Source organism: Lepisosteus platostomus, chromosome 5, assembly GCF_059453375.1.
Source record: "Lepisosteus platostomus isolate fLepPlt1 chromosome 5, fLepPlt1.hap1, whole genome shotgun sequence".
NCBI lineage: Eukaryota > Metazoa > Chordata > Actinopteri > Semionotiformes > Lepisosteidae > Lepisosteus > Lepisosteus platostomus.
This window is the reverse complement of record NC_142615.1, coordinates 59,918,239-59,941,626: the sequence shown is the minus strand read 5'-3', so window position 1 is coordinate 59,941,626 and position 23,388 is coordinate 59,918,239. Positions and strand designations below refer to the sequence as shown.

Below are 23,388 nucleotides of genomic sequence, written 5' to 3'. Positions count from 1 at the left end.
AGGTAAGGACATCAAACACAAATGTTGATGGATTACATTAGTGAGAGGCAAACATGGTTTTTCACTAACTGATGATTGTTTTATCAATAGAGAAACAAGGAGAGCTACAAGCAATCAAAACAGGTCACAACTGTGCCCATGGTGCTGCCTAAAGAAACTACCTTTATAGTCAGAAATCAAAATTCAAAGGTAGCACACCATCCATGTGAGGCAGCCTGTCGTGCTAATCTCGTCATTCCTTTCATTACAGGTCAACTTTGAAAACTATGAAGCCATAATTATTTTTTTTTAACACTGGTGTCCATTGGAAGTTGTTGGTAAGTGTGGTGCAGGTAATCCAAAACAGCATAGGTTTATAATTACACTTGGAACCATAACACAGTTCAAGTGATTATCCCTGTTGCATCTAAAAAAATTACAATGTATTGGTTCCTCTCCTGTTAAAAAAGGCGGACATGGATAGTGAGTATCCAAGGCAATAGTGACAGTGCACTTTTCCTAAAATATTATTGTGAATACTGCTGTGTAATAAACAGAAAACCAAGTGTCATGAATTGCACCCCCGCAGGCAGGCACTCATGCATTCCCACGAGCTCCTCCCATCCCAAACGTGCACGCACCAATCTTTCCTCTATTTAAACCCTCGCCAGATCCCCTTTCAGTGCTCACGATTGAGATATTCTCCCTGAGCTTAGTTCCTAGTTTACATTCTGTGATACTACTCTTTGACTCCTGGATCTTGACCCTGCTGTTCTTCTGCTACGTCTTTGCCTCCCAACTTTGTACCTACGCGCCTACTACTCTCTCCTGGATTTTGGACCCTGCTCTTCTTTCCAGACGACGCCCGCGCCTACCGATTCTGTACCAACGCTCCTACTACGACTACCCGGATTTTGGACTTAGCTACTTCTCCGATTACGCCTTCGCCTATCGTTACCCTTCCGAAGAGCTCCGCATAGAATCCCTATCCTCCGCAGTCACCCCCTCCATGACACCAAGCAGGTCAAAGTGTCATGTAGGAAAAAAAAAGTACTGTTAGGTCATTTTCTGACTGTCTTTGCTGAGGTTTGCAAAATATTACATGTTAAATAATATATAAATATAAATAAAATATTTAAATATTAAAAAGTTTTGTTTCCACAACATTAAACTCCTGAAACTGCCTGTGTGTCTGGCCCCACATTAAATGCAACTTCATGTCTGATGATGGGCCCTTTGTTTCTTGCAGTATCTGTGTGCTCCATCCCAGAAAGTCTTTGTGGTCGACCCTATGGGGAGTGACGAGATGGCAGACTCCACTGCAGCGGCAAAAAGTTTCAGGTAAAAAAATCAAGCATTGGTTTCGTGGTGAAACTCTACACGGGCACACATGCATTTCACATTCAAATTCAGCATGACAAATATGTCCTCATTTATCAATAACCTATTATTTTGATTCACAGGGATTTTCAAGATGCGAAGGAACGTCCTAGGAAAAGAAGACTGGTTGAATATCATCTGGCACCCAAGCGTGATTGGTCACACCAAGCAAGCAGATGCCTCAAGCTGTGGGGTCTTTGTGATGCAGGTCAGCATAACCTTTCCATGCAGAAATTTTGGACTGTCTCAAAACTATTGTATGAGAGATTTTTAGGGAAATAATAATTGTGACAAACCTTCGTCTGTTAGATGGGCGCAGACATCGTGAACAATTTCCTGGATATTCCAACATACATCGAGATGAACAGCAGCGCCAAAGAAATAAGAAAGTTGCGGGAAGACCTGTCAATCAGAATTCTTGAAGCTTCAGGTATTGTACCATTTGATCATCATTGCCTGCGTTTATTGGTGTATGTTGTTTTCCTGAAGCATGTTCTGTCTATGTAACAAGTCTGAATGAAAAAAGATTCTCGATTTATTTATATGCAGAACTCATTTGGGTATCCTTTTTGTACTATATAACACAGAGATGAAAAGTTAATTAAATCACATTTCGCACAGTTAAAATTCAATGACACTTTGGCCTTCGTCGTGGTTGACACAACCATTGTCTGGGAAAGGTGTGGGTCTAAATTGCCCATAGTGAAGCAAAGCAAACTGAAAAATGATAGCTGTGTGATCATGTGCCCCCTTAAAATCATAGCAACACACGCTGACACAAAAAAGGGTAACAGGTGTTGACAGGAGTATTCTGAGACATGACAATGTGCAGTTTAAGAAGCAGTAGAACACCTAATCAGGAAAGTGCATATGAAAAGGTCTCTATCAAATGGTCTTCAATTATGCAACAATGATCTGTAGATAACATTGGAGAAATCAGTCTATTTGGCATGTTTATTATAGCTCCTCTCCAGGACATGTGTCTGATGTGTGGAGAAACACTGGTGCTGCAGACAAACTGGGAAAGTGAACATCATTTTTATCTGTATGTGTAATTGTTACGTCCCAGTGTGTGGTCTGTGTTTTTTTATGTTCCACACTGCTGACCCTTTGATTGTTCTCCCTCCCCCATTGGCCCACCATTACACCACTGTTCTGTATGACATCATGATCAATTAGCTTCTCAGCCAGCGTGCATCTTATTCACTATATAACATGGAGGTTTTCTGAAGGAAGAGCCTTTCGTTTGACTTTGGTCCTGCTTGGTTTTGCTTTGCTTCATTTAGTTGTGGTTATCGCTTTGTTTTGCTATTGTTTTGGCTTTGTTGGTTTGTTGTTTTCTGTTCATTTCTTTGTACTTTGGTTTGTTTGTGTTTGTCCTTGTTTTGCCATTATCTTGCCCTAACATGTTACATGTTCAACCTTTATGTTCTTTTGTACCCTGTTCCTGTCGATTAGTCTCGTTTTCCCTTATTTGTATTCCTAGTTCACTTGTGTTTTTGTGTAAACTTTTGTGTATAAGGTTAGTTCAGGTTGTTGGGTACATTCTACACACTTAAATGATTTTGTATTAGTAACACTAGTTAAGTACGGGTGAGTGCCATTTTTCTTGTATGGTTTTGAGTAGTCAGGGGAGGTTAGCTAGGGTGTTGAAGACGCAGAAGACCGTGTGTTTCGGGTTTTCTTTTGCAGTCAGGTTAGCTTTCCCTCACTTTTTTTAGCCAGCTCCATTTTGTTTGGTTATTTTCTTTTCTTTGGCACCACTCTAGTTCCCTTACCCCTGTGTGTTATTGTGTCTTACCAGTCACTTTTTTAACTTAAAATCATCACTTTTACACCCACCTTTGTTATCGTGCTTCCTAGTCACTTACCAGAACCCACCTGCTTCCAAAAGAATTATTCTAAATGTTACACCCCTTTACCCCTAGATACTTGGGGTAGTAACATTATTATGTGTAATGTATGCCAATGAAATGTGATAGCTGAACTAATATAAGGTTTACTCTGTGTAGGTCCAGTGTGACAGTTGTGAAAACTGGTTCCATGAATTGTGCATCTCAAAAGAAGAGTATGAAAGCACAAAGAATGAAGTAACGTGGATATGTACATTTTGCCAACCCCAGTTTGGTGAGTATCACTATGAAAGGGTTTTTTAAGCAGGACATGTAGTTTTAGATTCAACAGAAACATAGGATGACATTTTCCAGTGGATGTTATAATTGTTTGTTATTGTTAGGAAGTTTGGATTTCAGGGTTATCTTCTGGCATTAATGGTTCTATAAATTAGAGATACCTTTTTAAAAAACACTCCAAAGAAGGCATAAAAAGGCATAAAAGATTATTGATAATCTTTGCAATTTATTACATGACACAGGCATCTCGAAGATAGAATTACTGTGTATCAGATTGATGATTAGATATGGATGCATCAAATCAATTACTAGGTTTCTTTCCAATAATATAGAAACAAAGGCACAAACATGAACACCTTAAAGAGCTTGCCATTTAGCACAGAAACAATATAATGTCTTGCTATAAAAACACAAAGTAAAAAAAAAAGGAGTTTGATCAAGAGAGATCTGTCAAATTCTGCATATACCTAGATCTTGATCTGTGACCCATTAATATTCTTTGGATTCTTTGCAGTTCGTAACCCTTCTTACGGTTTTATATTTCAGGCACTACTGATGAGTGAGCAACCACCCCCTACTCCCAAGCATTACATAAAAGACATGCTGGAAACTCAAGAAGACTGTCAATGTGTTCTCAGCAGAATTCAACTCCAAAAGACATGTAAGTACAAGTTTCAATATTCCCCCAAAAATCTCTTGGGTAAGAGTAAACTTTCAGACACTTTGCGAAAAAATAATGAAAAACACTAGAACACAAAAAAAAATCACTAGAAACCATTTGTTATCTATTGCCAGAAACCAAACAAAGTATTATGAAAACGGTAAAAAAGTTCATCATAACACAACACAGTCCCTTTTATATATGATTACTACACAGTGTTAACATCAAAGTAGTAGTGCAAAGAATTCTAAATCAACAGTATGTCACCATGACATGATTTATTCCACTCCGATGTAAGAAAGATCAAAGAAAACTGGCTTCTATCAAATAGAGGTGTATCTAATGTGATTCCTTATTATTAGGTTACCCAAATAGTACCATCTCTACAGTACCTTTCAGACAGGACACACTACTAAAAGGATTCTAACCGAAACAATAAAAACACAATCACATCATCGAAGTCCGAACCCCACTGACTTTCAATATCAAACCGTGTACATCTCCAGGCTTGGAGACTCATCAAAAAAGAACAGCCTAGATACCAAAGTGATCCTTTTCTTCCAGTAAGATTATGGCAGTTGCAGGATGCTGTCTAGATCAATGAACAGATTACGTTAATAATAGCAAGCAGGTAGCAGAGCATTTAAGCACACAGCCCCTAAATTGTGGAAATATGTCAGACCTTGTAGGATGCCCCAAACCTTCAAGCATATTTAACAATGCTGTAGTCTTCTACATCATCTCTGTAGTCTTATTGATCCTGAGTGATCTAATTCTTTAGGAAGTGCAGAAACAGATATCAGGTGGGTAAGTAGACAACCACGTTGCAATTGTTTTTTCTGTGTCTAACCCATTTTTTTCTCCACACCATGCCTGCCACTGTTCTCTCTTCGGTGCCTTTGGTTGATATTGAGCTCTGTTCCGCATGACAAGGGATCTTCCTGGATTTCTGAAGCAAGGAACCCAGCCGATACGAGTCCCTACAAAACTCAAGATCCTGTACTGCTCAACCCAGTGGATGGGACATACTCAACATTAATATCTAGCCTGACATAATACAGGAAATAGAATTCACCGTGTCAATCTGCATGGTGGTGCATGTGAACTGTTTCTAGTAACTACTTGTCATACCTGGAGGGGAGGTCAATCATCAGGCCTTGGACCCCCAGAGATTTTTTTGTTTTTCTCTCCTTCGTGCCTGATGGTTACACAGTCACATCTGCATACCACACCTTCATTGTGATTTGCTACAGATACAGCTTATTTAAAATGTGAAATTAGGAAAAACTAAAAGAAAGCGTGAAATAAAAAGAATGTCAAATCTAAAATTTTCAGATGTTGTGATGAAGCTTTTGACTCATGAATAGCACCCCCCCATCCCAGTGTAATGCATGTTTAATGGTGCCGTATTGAAAAAATAATTAAAAAAAAGGTTTCACAACCCCAAGCAAGGTTGTATAAGGTGAGGGGGACTGTCTGGTGTGTAAAACACTTGGTTGCAGCATTGTGGGTGCTGTAGTTTAAATGCTATTGGTTTGTGAACAACATACCCCTATCCCAGCGCAGAATGCCACATTAATTAAAAGCATGAGAAAATGAGATTCAGAATGCAAAGCTGTATTAGTCTTCTGTGTAAAAAATCGGTTTGAACATCATTGGAGCGGTTTTAATTAAGCTGCTGAGTAATGAATATATTTAATTTTCCCGCTGTTAGCACTATAGTGTATATATAGTTGACCCTTACCTGAATGAAAACAAGACATTAAGAAAGGGTTTCAGAAATCAAACAAAGCTTTATTCCTGTGCATACAGTCTGGGTAATTGGAGACTGCGCTGTCCTGCTTCCTATGGCGATATACTGTTTTTTTCACACAAAGCCGTATTGACCAGTATTTCTTGCATTGTGAACGTGTGTACACAGCAGTCCCCCGGGTTCCAGTTAGTGCGTAGTTACACATCAATGAAAAACCAGAGGTTTAAAAAGATAATTAGCTCACTAATAGTTTTGATGGCTTAAAAATGACATAGTGAAGGCTGTGAAAACGGTCACAATGTAGTTTGCACACAAAGCAAGTGTTTTCATAACCCTAAGAGGTTTTGTGAAAATGCTACAGGTGTGCCAAAATCATTTTTAAACTTCAAGCTAACTTTAACCTGGTCAATGACAGTACCTACAGGCTATCGATAGGTTTGCTGGCACTGTGGGTTTGTTGTTCCTGACAATGTGCACACTGAGAAATGCGCACAGACTGGCTTTCTTTCGGAATGAAAATGTTACCGCTTGTACCTCATGTAAACACAGTTTTAACCATTAGCACACTCATATATATCCTGAATCAAGAATGAATATGCCCTGGAATCCACTGTACCACTTCAAACTGAAAGTCAGATATTTAGAGTCTTGGTAAAGACTTTTTACAGGAAGAGACGTCATGCTTCAGCTGCTCTGGCCTGCAAAGTACAAAGGGGCTTCATTTGAAATACCCGATTGTATTTCAAAATCCAAGGTATTTTTGCTGTGCTAGAATGTATAATTTATTATAAATGTTTTATTCACAGCCTCTTCTTCAGGAAGCCTCGCACACACTAAACAATATTCAAAGACTATAGGAACAGTAAAAAAGAAAGCAGTAAGATGGATGAAAAAAGATTTTGACGTCTCTTCCGCAACTGATGAATACTCCTGTGTGATGTTATTTCTTACATGGATTCCGTTATTTTGCCACAGGCTGTGGGTCTCTGTTTTCAAAAAGAGCAAGTAAAAAGTTTTGTAAAAAGAGCAAGAGCACCTGTTTGGAGTGTTTACGACAGCAGCGGGTCTCCAAACAGAACTTCATCTCCTGAAAAGTGCCCCTCCCTGCCACACAGGTTGCTGTGCCTGGTGCAATGCATATCTCCACACATCCCTCCACCCCCAGCAGAGCACACACCACCTTAGGACACTCCATCATGTCCTCTCTGCTCACCACCACCCAGAAATTGGCTGATGCCATCCCCACTGTTTCTCTCCCCTCAGGAAGCACTATCTACACAGCAGAATTCACAGATGCCAATGCCATGTACAGTTCTCCCAGATGTCCACCTTTTGCCCATCAGCCAAGAGGAGTGGGGGATTGAATGTGCAGTGTGTCGGCACAGAGGGGACAGCCAGAGCCGACCGCTACGCCGCTCTTCTGTTTTGTAATTTTGTGACTGGGAGTGAACCACATCCGTAAATGTCGACTGGTCCAGAGGGAAAAGGGCCTTGCCTTGCATTCTCCACGAACACATAGGCATGTTGAATTGGAGATTCTCAAAACTTACTTTGTGTGATTGGAAACTGATACATGATAGGATAAACAAAATGCTTCAAAGAAAGAGGTGCTCTTTCTCTCTGGTTTTAGTCTGTGCAGCAATAAAACAATCAGATTAAACAAGAGAGAGTGTGACGTTACTTTTCGTCAATGAAAAAACAGTCTTTTCATGTTTATTTAAGTGGCCTTCTTTCATTTGGATTGTATGAAATAACTCGGGAGTTATTGTTATGATTACTCTATTATCGAATCCTCAACTCATTCACTTGTTATTTTGGGAACATTTTGACATGTTGCTTTTAGCCGTCGATACTGTTGAATTCGCTCAGTTTGTAATGTAGGGTGCTCTGAACAAGTTAAACTTTGATACAGGACAAATGTATACTTTTAAAGCTACTACAGTATAGCTTGTGGGAAATACAACATCACACCATATACATAAGGCACGTCTTTGTTCACGATTTAAAACTACAGTCCAGAAAAACATGACATTTGATTGCTGGTTCCCTTATGTTAAAGGGCAACAATGACACCAGAGCATGAAAATTCCTTCCCCTCCCCCAGCAGAACTGTTTAATCTACATAAACACAGTGGGGTGCAACACCTAGCCTAGACTTTGAGAGAAGTATGGAGCTGCGTTGCATAAAGAGTTTGCAATGGAATATACAGTAGTAGGCAAAAGTTAATTTCAAGCTGAAAAGAAAAGACTCAACATGTCTCCTCTATACATCTTCCATTTAGACCATCCAATGTCATTTATTATTAATATCATCCATATCCCATTAAAATCAGAAAGTTTCTTACAAGTGTAAATCCAACTATTTTCCTTTTTTTGTTAAAGGAAAACTCATGCCAGGAGCTGGGTTCAAAAAAACTATAGCTGAAAAGGGCAGGCAAAATGTTTAAGTAATCATAGGTGAATGAGACAAATTGATGCAGAAGTTTAGAAAGAAAGTGGACTACAGTACTATTTTGAGCTTACAGCCTATCCAGTGTTATTCATTATTAATATCTTTCATATCACATTCAAATGAATGTTTTTTTTTAAATGTAAGAGGCAATACACAACATGTGTCCTCTATAACACTTCAGTGTACATTTTAATCAGTTTAATGTTTAACAAGGTTATACAAAGCTTAAAATTATTAAATTGCATATACCGTTTAGACTGTTAAATTCTGTAATTGACAAACAATTGTCCCTCAGCATTGACAGGGATTCAAAACCAAGTGTTTTCTGGCAACAGACCAAATGCTGCACATGAGAGCTTTCATAGCTCCACCTGGTGGTTTTACAAGATATTTCACCCTACTTTGATACATCATGCGGTATCCTACAGTTCTTTGCAGAACGAGCACTGCGATTTACTGCAGCATACCTTGCACATTTTGAATGATTGGATCTGTACTTCTACTCAGTCTGGTGAATTCTTGATAAACCAAACTGGTGCCCTCCCTCTAACTCACCATTCCTCCCTTATGGTAGTGGATGTAGAGAAACCCATGTATATAAACCCATAGGGTCAATTGCAATGGACTTCCCGAGTTACAACACAGCCGCGTACCAATTTAGTATGGTACATTGTGGAGATCATCTCCCACCCTGAGTTCAATTGCAGCAAAAAACATGTGGAACAAAGTTTGAGCTCAGCTCAACTTGTGCTTAATCCGGTTCGGCGTTGTTGTACTAATTAGCCCGAACTGCAGGGGACTGTGCATCAGAACACTTCCGATTAGTAGGATAATACATACGCCATGTTAATATACAATTACTTTTCTGTTTCTTGTTTATATTCAAACTAAATTTCCTGGCAAATCAGTTAGTTTTTAATTTAAGAATTGCATTTAGGCTACAATTCATCTGATGAGGCTACATTGTTATTAATGAGATACCCAATTGTAATTAGTCATGAAACAAATGAGAACTGCAGCTGTGCATTTGAAATTAAACACTACTGTATTATTGCTGCATTAATTTTGTTTAACACTCCAGATGAATAAGCAAACCCATTGTTATAGCTAAGTCGTCACAAAAGACACCGACTTATAACCAGTAAAGTTAAGTTTTATTTTTAACAGAGCTGGAAATTAGACTTATAAAAATACTTGAGCAATAAAAAAACCCCCAACAACAAAACAATTGTTCCTGACCTTCTAAGCATTTTTTTAAGGCAATACATTTCTTTAGCAGGGTGTGCCTTGTGCTTACTTTTCAGAATTTTGATTTTCTCTCTCTCCTGTGTCAGTTCAGATTAAGCTCTTTAATCAGTTCCAACATCTTCCTTTCAAAGTGGGGAAGTGCTTGCTGGCATGTTGTTTTGCCAAGACATGCTTATCCTTTATGAAGGTATCTTCTGACACCTATGCACAATCCAACAACATTAGAAGACCAGCGCTATAACAGGAGTCATAAAAACACAAGAAGCCACATTGAACGAGCTTTCAGAATTGTAAAACAATGCTTTGCTCGTCTGTCATTTGGTTTGCATACCAGTCCATCAAGAGCTAGCACAACCCTGGCTGTTTCAACACAGTCATTGGATCACAGCCACAGGACAGAAAAGGGACTGTAAACCAACATAAATCACTTAAGATGCTGAGTTTTTTTCCTTTAACATGCTTGGGTGCAACCTATTTCCTCCTCATCCCTGCTTTCCTCCGATAACCACAAATACGGAGACCCATCACTAAAATATTTAACAAATCTATCCAGTTGACTCCTCAATTTTATAGAACACATTAAAGCCTCACGCTACATTTATATAAATAATAGTTTAAGTTCTGTTCTCTTCACTCTCTAGCACCTTAAACTTCACAGCTACTAGTAATGATTAACATTCAACATAATTAGTAAATGTCACTTTTGTAAATACACACATTAATCAACTTCATTATGAATAAATGTGGTATGAGTGTTAAGCAACTTTAATTAAATATTACAATGTTTTCAAGCGACGGATGCATAAATTCAGTACATGGTAACTATTTCCACTACTGTATATTCTGGAGCCTTCGAATGCAATTCATCGTTACACCAAGTACGGTACTAAGTTGCTCAAGCCATATTAAGAGGTGGTTTAAAATAAGTCACTAGTTTAGTCACTTCTAGAGGGCAACAACTATTATTTTGTGTTCGTTGCAATTGAGAACAGGTTTAGTACGGTGCTGCGGACTAAGCACAGCAGTAATGTTCGTTGCAATTGGACTTAAGGTGGAGCACAACTTCAGACCACAGCTGCGTACAGGTTGATTTCCTGTGAATACTTCACTTCTAGTTTGTTGAAATTAACCCCTAGACTTTGCCCTACTGAGGTCTAACTCAAGCTCAAGCAGAGACAACCCATTAATGGCTTTCATAACTTCCATTAGTCTCTACCTCTGTCTTCCCTAACTCATTCTTGATCTTCCAAACCAGGCGTTTAACTGAAATTCAGCCCACTGATACGGTTTCTGAGAAAAAAAAAATATAACAAACACTACTCCCGACAGCCTGAAAAACAAACACAGACTCCTATAGCCTCAACTGAGCAAAAGAGTCAGTTTCTGCGCCTTCTGAAATATTATTAAAAACTACTACCCTTTCTGAATCGCCAGCACTGGCTGGAGACGCTGTGTGTGTCCGGGCTCCGCGGTTATATAGGACAGGACTCAGCGCGCAGCAGGTGTGACTCATTGCTCTGCGCTGCCCGTGCGGAATGCGCGTCTCCTCCCTCTACACACCACCGCCTCGCTAAACCGCCTTCATACTCCCCAGCGGCAATAACATCTCCATTTATTACATTTATTCTTCCCTCTTAACCCAGAAAACTCCCGGGACGTTTCTTGAACCGGTAAAGCTCTCTCTGTTGGTGGTCACAAGTAGAAACAATGCACGAGCTGAAAGCAGGAAGTCAAGCACTCCTCCCTCACTGTATATCTGGGTCCAGACTTCCGAAAACTCCTAAAAGTGAATTTCCAGAACGCCATATTAAAGTCTCCCATCCGTTCGTTTCAAATACATCAATTAGATGAGTTCGGGTACTTTTCTGATGTATTTTAATAGTTTGGCACAGTGCCTTGTTAAATATGTCACAAGCAAAGTTTATCAACTTCACTTTCATGCGAGGTTTTGCGTGGATACAAAAACATTAGATGATATCTATAACACAGGTGAAGAGTGAATCTGAATTAATCAGAATGCCTCGCTGCACCAGAATTGTCATTTACGTATTTTAAAAATACATCTGGTGCATCTGAAGACAGAATAAAACCCAGAAAAGGACGACAGACCATTAAACTGTCTGGTGATATTGCTGCATGGGGCGCAAGATCAAAATAGAACACGTTATTGTAAAAAATGTTCACATTCGTGAATGAGTTTTTTTTTAATTATACCAAATGTCCGTTAAATAATTAATTACGTTTATCAGACCATAAACACTATTATATGAAAAAAAAACATTTACTATATATGCATTTAACTTGCTTTTTTAAAAAACATGACAATACGGTAGATGAAAATTGTTGTTCAGCGCGCTTGTATTAAATATACTCTACCAGCCTTTTAAGTCATGTGTCAGAAATAAAGTGTATAAAATTCGCTAAATCAAACAAAACACAAGCGCTTTTTTTTCCTGTGGCACTAACGGGCTAACGGTTAGGATTCCTGGTTTCCTGATTACATATAAATGTGTCTCTCTTGTCTTGCGGTGTCCAAATGATCAGTTCAGTGTAGAAAAGAGCAGCGTAAAACACCGGGGTAAAGTTAGCTTGAAGTTCGAAAACGATTTTGCCACGCCTGTAGCGTTTACACGAAACCTCTTAGAATCGCGAGAATACTTGCTTTGTGCATAAAATACATTGTGAATGCTTTCTCAGCCTTTACTTTTTCGTTTATATTACATTTTTTGGACCAAGCACGAATATTCTTTTGTCCATATCTTCGCAACGGAAGCACAGAACGCCTTCAAACCAAATGCATCCACGACGTGGATATTTCCACAGCCTCTACATCAAAGTATCAGTGAGCTAATTATCTTTTTTTAAACCTCCGGTTTTTCATCGATGCGTAATTACGCACTAACTGGAACCCGGGGGACTGCTGGATACACAAGTTCACAACGCGAGAAATACTGTTCAATACGGCTTCATGCGAAAAACCCGTATATGACCATAGGAAGCATAACAGCGCAGTCTCCAATTAACCAGACTGTAAGCACGGGAATAAAGCTTTGTCTGAATTCTGAAACCCTTCCTTTGCGTCCTGTTTTCATTCAGGTAAGAGTCAACTATATGCACAATACTACTGACAGCAGGAAGATTAAAATATTCTTTACTCAGCAGCTTATTAAAAACAGCTCCCATAATGTTCAAACCGATTTTTTACACAGAACACTGACACAGCTTTGCGTTCTGAATCTCTTTTTCTCGTGTGTTTATTTAATGTGGCACAATGTACTGGGATAGGGGTATTCTGTTCACAAACCAATAGCATTTAAACCACAGCACCCACAATGCTGCAAGTAAGTGTTTTACACACTAAGCAGAGAGCGATGTCTTCCTCGTTAGTATAGTGGCAAGTATCCCCACCTGTCACGCGGGAGACCAGGGTACATCAGGACATGCATTGAAGTGAAAGCAGGATATGCTGCGACATCCACTGTGCAGATCCCGCCACACTAAGAGGTGAGTGGGTCTGTTCGATCACAGCGCTAGGCGAATCCCCAAACAGTGTGCGTGACAACAAACGAAACGGGCCTGTTTCCGCCCGGTTTCGTTCCGGGGAAATCGGGCCCAGTAGTGGCGGGATCTGTACAGTGCATGTCGCAGCGCTTCAATGTGCTTCCTGATGTCCTACCCCGAGAACAGAAAAGACAGCATCCACAGCAACAACAGCTCAGGTCTCTGCACAGGAGCTAAGCTGCCCCCATCTCCTCTGCTCTGCGGCTCCTGCGGAGTGGAGTCCTGCCTGGAGCCGTGTTTGCAGGCGACGGCTCCCTGCGCCCTGTCTGTGCGTCGTGTCCGAGAGCTCCTGGGAGGAAGAGAGAGCCCTCCCACTCAGGGGCTTTTCCACGGTCTGTGTGAGGAGGGGCGGGTGTGTCCAGTAGCTTATCGAGCGGAAGCCTGGGGCGGCGGAGAGCTGTGATTGTGCACACCTTGAGGTGTCACCTCTTTGTCTGCTTTCCCGCCCCCCCTCCGCCCAAGCTCTGCTCCAAAGTAGCCCGGCAACCCCTCACACCTGCACCTTTCACAACCTAAGGTGTGGTCATGAGACACCCATGGGGTGTTGTTCTGTTCTTGCTAATTGTTTCCTGCCCGTCGCAGGCAGGAGTCCATGCGATGAAGATGTGCTGGAAAGAGCTCAGAGGGCGCACCTGGGTGGCTTTCCTTCTGAGTGACGTTCCTGCAACACTCTCCCGCTACTCTTGGTGCGCTCATGCCACAACACAGGAAGGCTGGAGCAGGTGGCTGTGGGCTCTGCACACCACCGAAATAGTTCAGTTGGGAGAGTGTTAGACTGAAGATTTAAAGGTCCCTGGTTCGATTCCGGGTTTCGGCATTTTGTTTCATCGCGCCCTTTGTTCCTCTCTCCAGCGCCCCCTGCCTAAAGTGACGCGTCCCTTTCTCAGCCCGAAACGCAAGCGAGACACCAGCAGCAGTCCCTGCAGGTTTCCGTAGTGTAGCGGCTATCACGTTCGCCTAACACGCGAAAGGTCCCCGGTTCGAGACCGGGCGGAAACAGCCTCGTTTTGCACGCTCCTGTACTTCACAGAGGTCTTGAGAGACCGGTCATTTGTTCCCAATGTATTTCCGGTGCCTTCGTGCACTCTTGTACCAAACGCATGTTCCTTCTGTACGCGGAGCCGATCATTTGCAATTGGGCTGTGCCAACAGACCAGGACGAGCTCTGTCTGCTCAAAAGCAGCGCATGACCTGCAAGAACAACAGAAAGATTAGCATCCAGCGGGGGCCTCTTAGTGAGCCCAAGATCTCATCAAGAATCGGCTCCAGCAACAGGGCTGGGCGCATTGTTCCATTCTCCGACCACTCTCGGTGTAAACAAGTCCCTCCAGGTCTCTGCTTGAAATGCACTTTCCTGCGTTTGCTTTGGTGTAACTGGCTTCCCCTGCATGGGCGAATGTGAAGAAGATCCTTAGTTAGTCATTGAAGAAAACCGAGAAGAGGTCGGAGTGGCCTCTGTCTTTCATCAACGATCCAGTCAGGCAGTACTCCTCTGCAAAGCGCCGTTCGTTCACATCGATTGGCTTTTTTTTGCCTTCATTCGTGCAAGTAGTAAAAGCAGACGCCCCTATTCTGCCGTGACCCAGATTCGAGCCGGGGTTGTTGCGGCCACAACGCAAAGTACTGACCACTATACGATCACGGCGAGTTACCGATACACAGGTGGCAGGGCGGAAAAGGCTGTGCTCTCTTCGTGTGACATAATTCGGAAAAGTCCTGACGTTGCATTTCAACTGAGCCCCAGTATACATCGACCCTTCGACACTCTGAGTGACAACTCTCTTGCGTGTTTTCTCATATTTATGTAGTTTGCTTGCATGATGCCGGGAACAGCGTGGTTGTTCGCTGCCATATGGTCTAGGGGTTAGGATTCCTGGTTTTCACCTAAGCGGCCCGGGTTCGACTCGGTTTTGCCTCCTGCTTTCCAAAAGATCAGCACCGTGTACGAAAGAGCCGCATTAAAACTACTCGAACGTGCAAAACGTGCGAGAAGAGGGGGCGCTTGTTTCCAACCGAAACTTCTCGCGTGTGAGACGAGCTGATCATCGCTGTGGGAGGGTTACTCTGGTAGACAGGGCTGACCTTCGGCAATAGGATTTATAGTCTCCAAGATGATATTTGCACTTTCTGGAGAGGCGATTTTCTCCACTTCAGTAGCCCGATTTCGTCGATTGCGTGGAGAGGGCTGTAGAATGTGGCGCCGCCTTTCCTGCTCCGTCCATGACAGGCGTGCTGGTCTCTGGAGAGAGAGCATGGTCCATCAGCGCACTCCAATAAAGGCACTGAAAGCAGCTGAATCGCATTGGCGAAGCTCAGCACTGGGCCGCTGGGCACAGTTGACCACTGTTTCCATAGTGTAGTGGTTATCACGTTCGCCTCACAAGCGAAAAATTCACAGTTCGAATCCGGGCGGAAACAGACCGGCTTCCTTTGTCGCCACGCACAAAAGGGGATTGGGGATTTGCCTAGCGCTGTGATCGAACAGACCCACTCACCTCTTAGTGTGGTGGAATCTGCACAGTGCATGTCGCAGCGCATCCTGCTTTCACTTCAATGTGCGTCCTGATGTACCCCGGTCTCCCGCGTGACAGGTGGGGACAGGTGACAGGTCCTATACTAACGAGGAAGACATCGCTCTCTCCGACCCCCGGCATCGTGAAAAGGTGCACGACCATAGTGCCTTTAGTGTAAATAATGTTCAATCTGAAATTAAAAAATTGTTATTCAAATGATTGTTTAGGAATTATATGCTAGATCTTAAAAATTATGTTCCAAGTTGATAAATTTGTGTAGGTAACAGTTTAAATGCATTTTTCCACTGTTTACAAATCATCAGTATGGTAACCACAGCAACAGGCGCCACGTCACTGTCCACGGCTAGGTGTCTCACATTCGTCACAAAGAGCGGTGTGACATCACGGACAGCAACTAATACTAATATTAGTGTCTTCATGTTAATATTAGTGTGAGTGGAATCGGTAGTTTTAACATTAATGATAGTTTTCATGTGAGTATTAATGATGATAGTGCTATTGATTGTTTTAATGCTAGTATTCCTGTTAATATTAGTGATAATTACAGTGATAAGGTTAGATTATTTACACTAGTTGTCATGTTAGTTTTAGTGATAGCATTACTGTTATTATTAGTATTATTAGTGTAGTAGTATTTTGTGTCAGTGTTAGGATGATAGTGTAAGTCTTAGTGATAGTGTTACTGTTGCAATATTAGTGGTATTTGTATTAGTGTTATTTATAGTGTATTTGTAGTTATGAGTGTATGTGTCTGTTTGTGTGTGGGGTTTGTGAGGAGTGTGTGGTGTCTGTCAGTGTGTGAGTGTGTGTTTGTGAGTTTGTGGATGTGTGTCTATACGTTTTCGTACTTTTTCATACAAAAGTGACCAAACACTCCCTAACTTTCAGGTTTGCTTGAACCTGTAACAAAAAAGAGGTCTGAAACTTCCATTCTCTGATGTCACTGTCTATAAAGCCGGACGTGATGTTTCGCAGATGTGCAGTGTGCCTTTTCTCTTGTTGTGTTCAAGATGATTTGCTGAATAAGCTCCTGACTGGGTGTTCTGTACTGCGCTGTTACCTCGTTCGATTACCTATGTGGTGTACAGATAAAACCCAACTGCGTGGTGTAATTTCCAGGTTCAGCACCAGCAGCACCTGCAAACTCATCAGCTGACCTCAACGTGATTGGAACACAAAACCTTCTGATCTGGAGTCAGACGCAGGAGAGAATGAAGTCTGGAATCAGACACGCTACCGTTGCGCCACGAGGTCACTTGCGACAGGTGCTTTTAATTCACCCAAAGAGAAAAATCAGCGTCCCTGAAAAAGATTGTTTTCATTCTCTCCTGTGAGGAGCGCCGCTCTTCCAACGAGGGTCTCTTCTTCCCAGACCACAGATTATTCTTCCCGCCCGGCTCTCTCACGGAGAGCAGACACACCGTCTCCACTAATGTGTTTACTACATCTATAGATCTGACCCCCTACAGCCCCGATATTCCTGGACAGGATATTTACCACCAGCCTGGTGAACTTCTCATCTTGACCTCTCCCAGGAGGAGCACAATTAACACAGAATCCTCTCTCCATTTAGCAAATAACACAAAACACTGTTTACCTGTCAAGACAGAAAACCAGGCTGCTCCAGGTGAGGCTTAAACTCACAACCTCGGCATGAGTCCACTGAATATGTCATTTTACATGGCCTGAACCAGGAAAGAGATTGGAAGTCAAGAAGTTATGGTTTTGTTTTAATACTTGCCTACTCTTTTAATTTTTCGGTCAAATCTTTTATTTGGGAGTACTTTCAATGGATGTTAATCTTTGTCCCGATGCACGATTCTGGGCCATGGTGAGTCTTGAATAATGTTCTTATAGGCTTCAGTTTGGAAAAGTGCGGTCTTCAGAAGCTACTGAAACCGCTAATGGTTACATAACACTTAATGCAAAAGCAACGTTCGGGTTTGAAAAAAGAATATTACTTGCTATGAATACAAACACTGTTACAGGAGGCGTGTTAGGGCTATTTTAGCTTAGATCATCAATTCATCTTACATTTCTTCTCCATCTATATCAACAGCGTCATCGCTACTGAGCGCTAAAGGCAGGTCCTGGCAATACAATCTTCTTTAGAAAACATTTTTAAAACTATTTCCACTACCATACGTGAAGTAAAAGATTCCGATTGCACGCAACTAATAAATTATCTTTTCCAGGGACGTTGTATCTAGATGCAAATTACAATCAAACATTTATCAGCTTTAACATTTTCTTTTGGATCCACAGGACGATCAGCATGAGCCATCAAAGAACCTGTAGCGGCAAGCAGTTTAAAAGCACACAAGTGATCTGTCTTTGGTCAAAGGAATTGCTGGAGCAGTAGGACGCAGAGCAATATCTAGCAGCTGCAGACGATGTTCGGGGAAGAGAGATTCTGTTTTCAGCAGAGGGAGTGAGAATGAGCTCAGTCCGGCTCCCAGCAGAATCCATTCTGGTTTGGTTACTGTCAGACTGTGCGTCTGAGGCTCTTTGGCTCACATCTTGTGATTTCCATGAGAGGAAGAGAAGATATCACTTTAAAAAAAAATCAGAACTGAAGATTTGGATCCGGGACCTCATACTTGTCAAATGATTAAAATAATATATCAAGTTGTGTTTCTGCAACATATCGTGCACAGTATGCCATTTTGTTCTAAAAATACAGTAGATTGTACTTAATAAAAATGTACAATTCACCGCTGGTATAAACAGATATGTGCTGTGTTTGCCTTTGTTAGCATTTGTTTAAAAAATTAGTTCAGAATAAGATAAAAAACACAGAAAGCACAAACGTAATAATATAATGATACAAAATCAATACCAAATCATAAAGCCAATTAAGTACCTATCCTTTGAAAACAGTGACATTTGTATCTACTTTTGAATTACAAATCAGACAGCGTAGTCCCTTAATTCAAAGATCAGATCTTGGCCAAAACAAGACAACCAGATGTTAGCTGAATTCGGAACAACAGCCTCTGCTTCATCGTTTATTGAGCTTTTGATCAACGTCTGAGTGAAAAAGATTCGCTACTTTAACTATTTGATTAAAGTTCACAAAAGCACCTTCCTTCGAGCTGGAGTCGAAACAGCAACTTAAGGATTCCTAACTGTTTCTAATAGAGTCAGCCGCGCTACCAACTGAGCTATCGAAGGGATTTAAAGTGCTCCTCTCTGGCACATATTGCCCAATGAAGTGAAATATTCTGGGTACTTAAATTCCAGTTCGACATCAAGTTTCCAACTCGTTTCCTTAGTCTTGTTTACCTTGAATTTAAGCCACAAACCAGGATTCTACTGTATAATCTTCCGGGGATGTTACAAAATGTTTGATGGGGCATCAATCATTATAGGCGGAAATTCACTCCTTTTTTTTTCTCGAGGCATCATATTAAATGATCCATTTCATTTGGATCAAGAAGAGGATCACCATGAGAAATAGAACAAACTGTTTGATTCTGTCTTTATTGGGAGCTGTATCACAGCTAATGCATGTAAAGCCTTCAGTATGCGATAGTGAGAGCTCAGTTATGCCAGGGAGTGGGAGTGAAGAGAACTGAAATGAAATTTAGTAAATTCATATTTAAATAGAGTGTTCTGTCACTTAAAGCTTATTACAACACTACCAGGAGTGGGGATTGAACCCACGTGGACATTTGTCCATTGGATCTTAAGTTCAACGCCTTAACCACTCGGCCATCCTGGTCTACAGCAAGATGCTCTTCAGTTGTTTAACATTTAAATATGATTCAACAATTAAAAAAAATTAAACCACGAAACCTCTTAGAGTTGCGAGAATACTTCCTTTGTGTATAAAATACATTGTGAATGCTTTCACAGCCTTTACTTTTTCGTTTTAATGACATTTTTTTGACCGAGCACGAATATTCTTTTGTCCATATCTTCCCAATGGAAGCACAGAACGCCGTCAAACCAAATCCATTTTAAAGACCAAGACTTGTGGATATTTCCACAGCCTCTACATCAAACTATCAGTGGGCTAATTATCTTTTTTTAAACCTCCGGTTTTTCATCGATGCGTAATTACGCACTTACTGGAACCCGGAGGACCGCTGTGAACAGACGTTCACAACGCGAGAAATACTGTTCAATACGGCTTCGTGCGAATAACCCGCCTATGACCATAGGAAGCAGAACAGCGCAGTCTCCAATTACCCAGACTGTAAGCACAGAAATAAAGCTTTGTTTGATTTCTGAAACCCTTCCTTTACGCCCTGTTTTCATTCAGGTAAGGGTCAACTATATTGACAATACTACTGACAGCAGGAAGATTAAAATATTCTTTACTCAGCAGCTTATTAAAAACAGCTCCCATGATGTTCAAACTGATTTTTTACACAGAACACTGACACAGCTTTGCGTTCTGAATCTCTTTTTCTCTTGCTTTTATTTAATATGGCACAATGCACTGGGATAGGGGTATTCTGTTCACAAACCAATAGCATTTAAATCACAGCACCCACAATGCTGCAAGTAAGTGTTTTGCACACTAAGCAGGTCTTCTGACTTTTCCCAGCTTTGTTTTGGGTTGTGGAACCTTTATTTTTTATGATTTTCTGAAGATAACACTACAGGTATACACTGGGATAGGTGGGTCTTTTTCATGGCTCAATAGTAATTCAAATACAACAGCCACACTGCTGAAACAATATGTTTTACACACCAGACAGGGCCCCTAACCTCATACAACCTTGCTGTGGCTGTGGCCTCTTTCTTTATTTTTTTATGATTTTCTGAAAGTAACACTACAGGTAATACACTGGGACAGGTGGGTCTTCTTCATGGCTCAATAGTGTAGTGGTTTGATGGGTTTACTGAGACAATTATTAATTGTAACAGTAATCACGAGGTTGTTCGTTGTAGCTTTTAGAAAATCAATCGTCAGAACAACTAACAACGCACACACACGGGTTCAATACACGAGATACATTTATTAATATAAATTGTGCACCAAAGATATACTAGTCTGCCTGGATACGAGCGGCAGACCTTACTGTGAGGGTTATCCAATATACAAGGTATATAATCTCGAAGAGATGCAAACACAAAGAGATACACAACAGAGAATATATGTCAATATATATCGTTCGGTTACCAAATCGCTAACCAGTGTTATTACCCACTGTTACTCTAAACTCGGAAGTAAATACATTACTCATGAATTAAATTGATAACAACTTGTGTTGAGGTACAATTGAATTCTCGAGACGCAATGTAGAACATGGGGTTTACTTATCCACTGTGTATGGATTTGGAATCTCCCGGCACGAACACCAATCCAGCTGACAGGCTCTGTTGCAGCCTCTGTTGCAGTGGTTGTCCAATGGGCGTTGTCCCGGCGTCCTCTGGCTACCGGCCAACCAGTCAAGGTGCAGCTCGGAGTAGGACGGGCGGAGAAATCTGACTGCGGCGCGCAGGGCAGTCGTTGCTCCGAGGGGATCTACCAGGAGTCCGGCTGGCTAGTAGAAAGTCTCTATGCACAGAGTGTGACCGCGAGTCCTCACAAGTCACTCTTTTGCCCGGGAAGAAGCTGGTTCGTTCCCGGTCCAGCGCTGCTTCTGAATAAGCTATTCAGGTTGTCGACGAGGGTCCAACTGTAGGCTGCCGTTGATCAAGCGGAGCATTCACGTTGGTAGAATTTTGAGTACGTACGGGATCCTCGGCCTCGCGCTTAGAACAAAGTCCAAGTCCTTTTGCAGACAACAGCAGTTGTCACGTGATTGTCTCTGAGGATGCGCGAAAATGGCCAAGGAGAGCCCCGATCTGAGCTTGCGCTCCCTTTTTGACCAAGACCCAGATGTGTGCTGATTGGTTGAGAGTTTGGCGGGCATTGGAGACCCACATGGTATTACCACGCCCTGCCAGTCCCTGATTGGTTGGTCAAGATGAGATATAATTCACTTACTCTTGACACTTAGGAATGCAGTCCAGATGTCCATTCGGCACTCCCTAGACTGATAGGCGCCAATGGATGACCATTGATCATGATAGCCAGGCTTAGCTAAGTGCATCCCCGTCTGGGAGCTTGTTCCTTATCAAAAGAAAACATCTTAAATCAGCCTGCATGAATACTTTCTCTGTGGCTGCACCACAGAGATGGAGGGTAAGATGGGGCCTCCTTTAGGACAGCATACCAACGCTTAATTCTGTCTTATTAACAAGCATTGCCGCTACAATAGCAATTCAAATACAACAGCTGCTGAAACCATATGTTTTACACACCAGACAGGTCCCTAACCTCATACAACCTTGCTGTGGCTGTGACCCCTTTCTTTATTTTTTAATGATTTTCTGAAGGTAACACTACAGGTAATACATTGGGATAGGTGGGTCTTCTTCATGGCTCAATAGCAATTCAAATACAACAGCCACACTGCTGAAACCATATGTTTTACACACCAGACAGGCCCCCTAACCTTATACAACCTTGCTGTGGCTGCGGCCCCTTTATTTATTTTGTAATGATTTTTTCAATATGACACCATTAGACAGCCGGTACATGGGGATAGGGGGGTGGTATTCACGAGTCAATAGCTCTTCAAGCACAACAGCCACAGTGCTGCAACCAGGTGTTTTACACACCAGACAGGCCCCCTAACCTTATACAATCTTGCTGTGGCTGTGTCCCTTTTCTTTATTTTTTTTATGATGTTTTCAATATGGCACCATTAGACAGGCGGTACATGGTGATAGGAGGGTGCTATTCATGAGTCAATAGCTCTTCAAGCACAACAGCCACAGTGCTGCAACCAGGTGTTTTGCACATCAGACAGCTCCCCTAACCTTATATAACCTTGCTTTGAGTTGTGGAAAATTTCTTTATTTTTTAATGATTTTTTTACTGTAATCAAGTGTTGTGCTCATTAATAATAATAATAATAATTGCTTACACTTATATAGCGCTTTTCTGGACACTCCACTCAAAGCGCTTTACAGGTAATGGGGACTCCCCTCCACCACCACCAATGTGCAGCATCCACCTGGATGATCCAACAGAAGCCATAGTGCGCCAGAACACTCACCACTATCAGTGAGGAGGAGGGAAGAGAAATGTAGCCAATTCAAAGAGGGGGATTATTAGGAGGCCATGATTGGTAAGGGCCAATGGGAAAATTTGGCCAGGACGCCAGGGTTACACCCCTACTCTTTTCAAGAAACGCCATGGGATTTTTAATGACCACAGAGAGTCAGGACCTCAGTTTTACATCTCATTCGAAGGAAGGCGCCTGTTTACAGTATAGTGTCCCCGTCACTATACTGGGGGCATTAGGACCCACATGGACCGCAGGGTGAGCACCCCCTGCTGGCCCCACTAGCACCTCTTCCCGCAGGAACCTTAGTTTTTCCCAGGAGGTCTACCATCCAGGTACTGACCAGGCTCACACCTGCTTAGCTTCAGTGGGTTGCCAGTTGTGAGTTGCAGGGTGATATGGCTGCTGGCCATATCAGTACTGAAGCAGGTGTGAGCCTGGTCAGTACCTGGATGGGAGACCTCCTGGGAAAAACTAAGGTTGCTGCTGGAAGAGGTGCTAGTGGGGCCAGCACCACCATTAGGCAGGCCTCCTGACCTTTCACAGTCATGCTTTGTTGTGTGAAACTTTAATTATCTTTTTAGGATTTTTTGAACATGGCAACTTCCACCGAGATGG

The 23,388-nt window shown here is 41.9% G+C and overlaps 1 protein-coding gene and 2 non-coding genes across 3 annotated transcripts in view; 2 read left to right on the top strand and 1 right to left on the bottom strand.

The window, feature by feature from the left end:
- The first annotated feature begins 455 nt into the window (after window positions 1-455).
- Window positions 456-23,388, top strand: part of LOC148670411 (major histocompatibility complex class I-related gene protein-like) — a 101,198-nt gene continuing 78,265 nt past the window's right edge. Inside the window, exons 1-3 of the mRNA XM_088631023.1 lie at window positions 456-466; window positions 838-1,015; window positions 1,669-1,789. Of these exons, the coding sequence (XP_088487149.1) occupies window positions 456-466; window positions 838-1,015; window positions 1,669-1,789 (310 nt within the window). The remainder of the gene's footprint in view (window positions 467-837; window positions 1,016-1,668; window positions 1,790-23,388) is intronic.
- trnav-aac (transfer RNA valine (anticodon AAC)) lies at window positions 14,093-14,165 on the top strand. Its single transcript has one exon. It is a non-coding gene; the product is annotated as a tRNA-Val (tRNA).
- trnal-uaa (transfer RNA leucine (anticodon UAA)) lies at window positions 19,342-19,424 on the bottom strand. The gene has a single exon. It is a non-coding gene; the product is annotated as a tRNA-Leu (tRNA).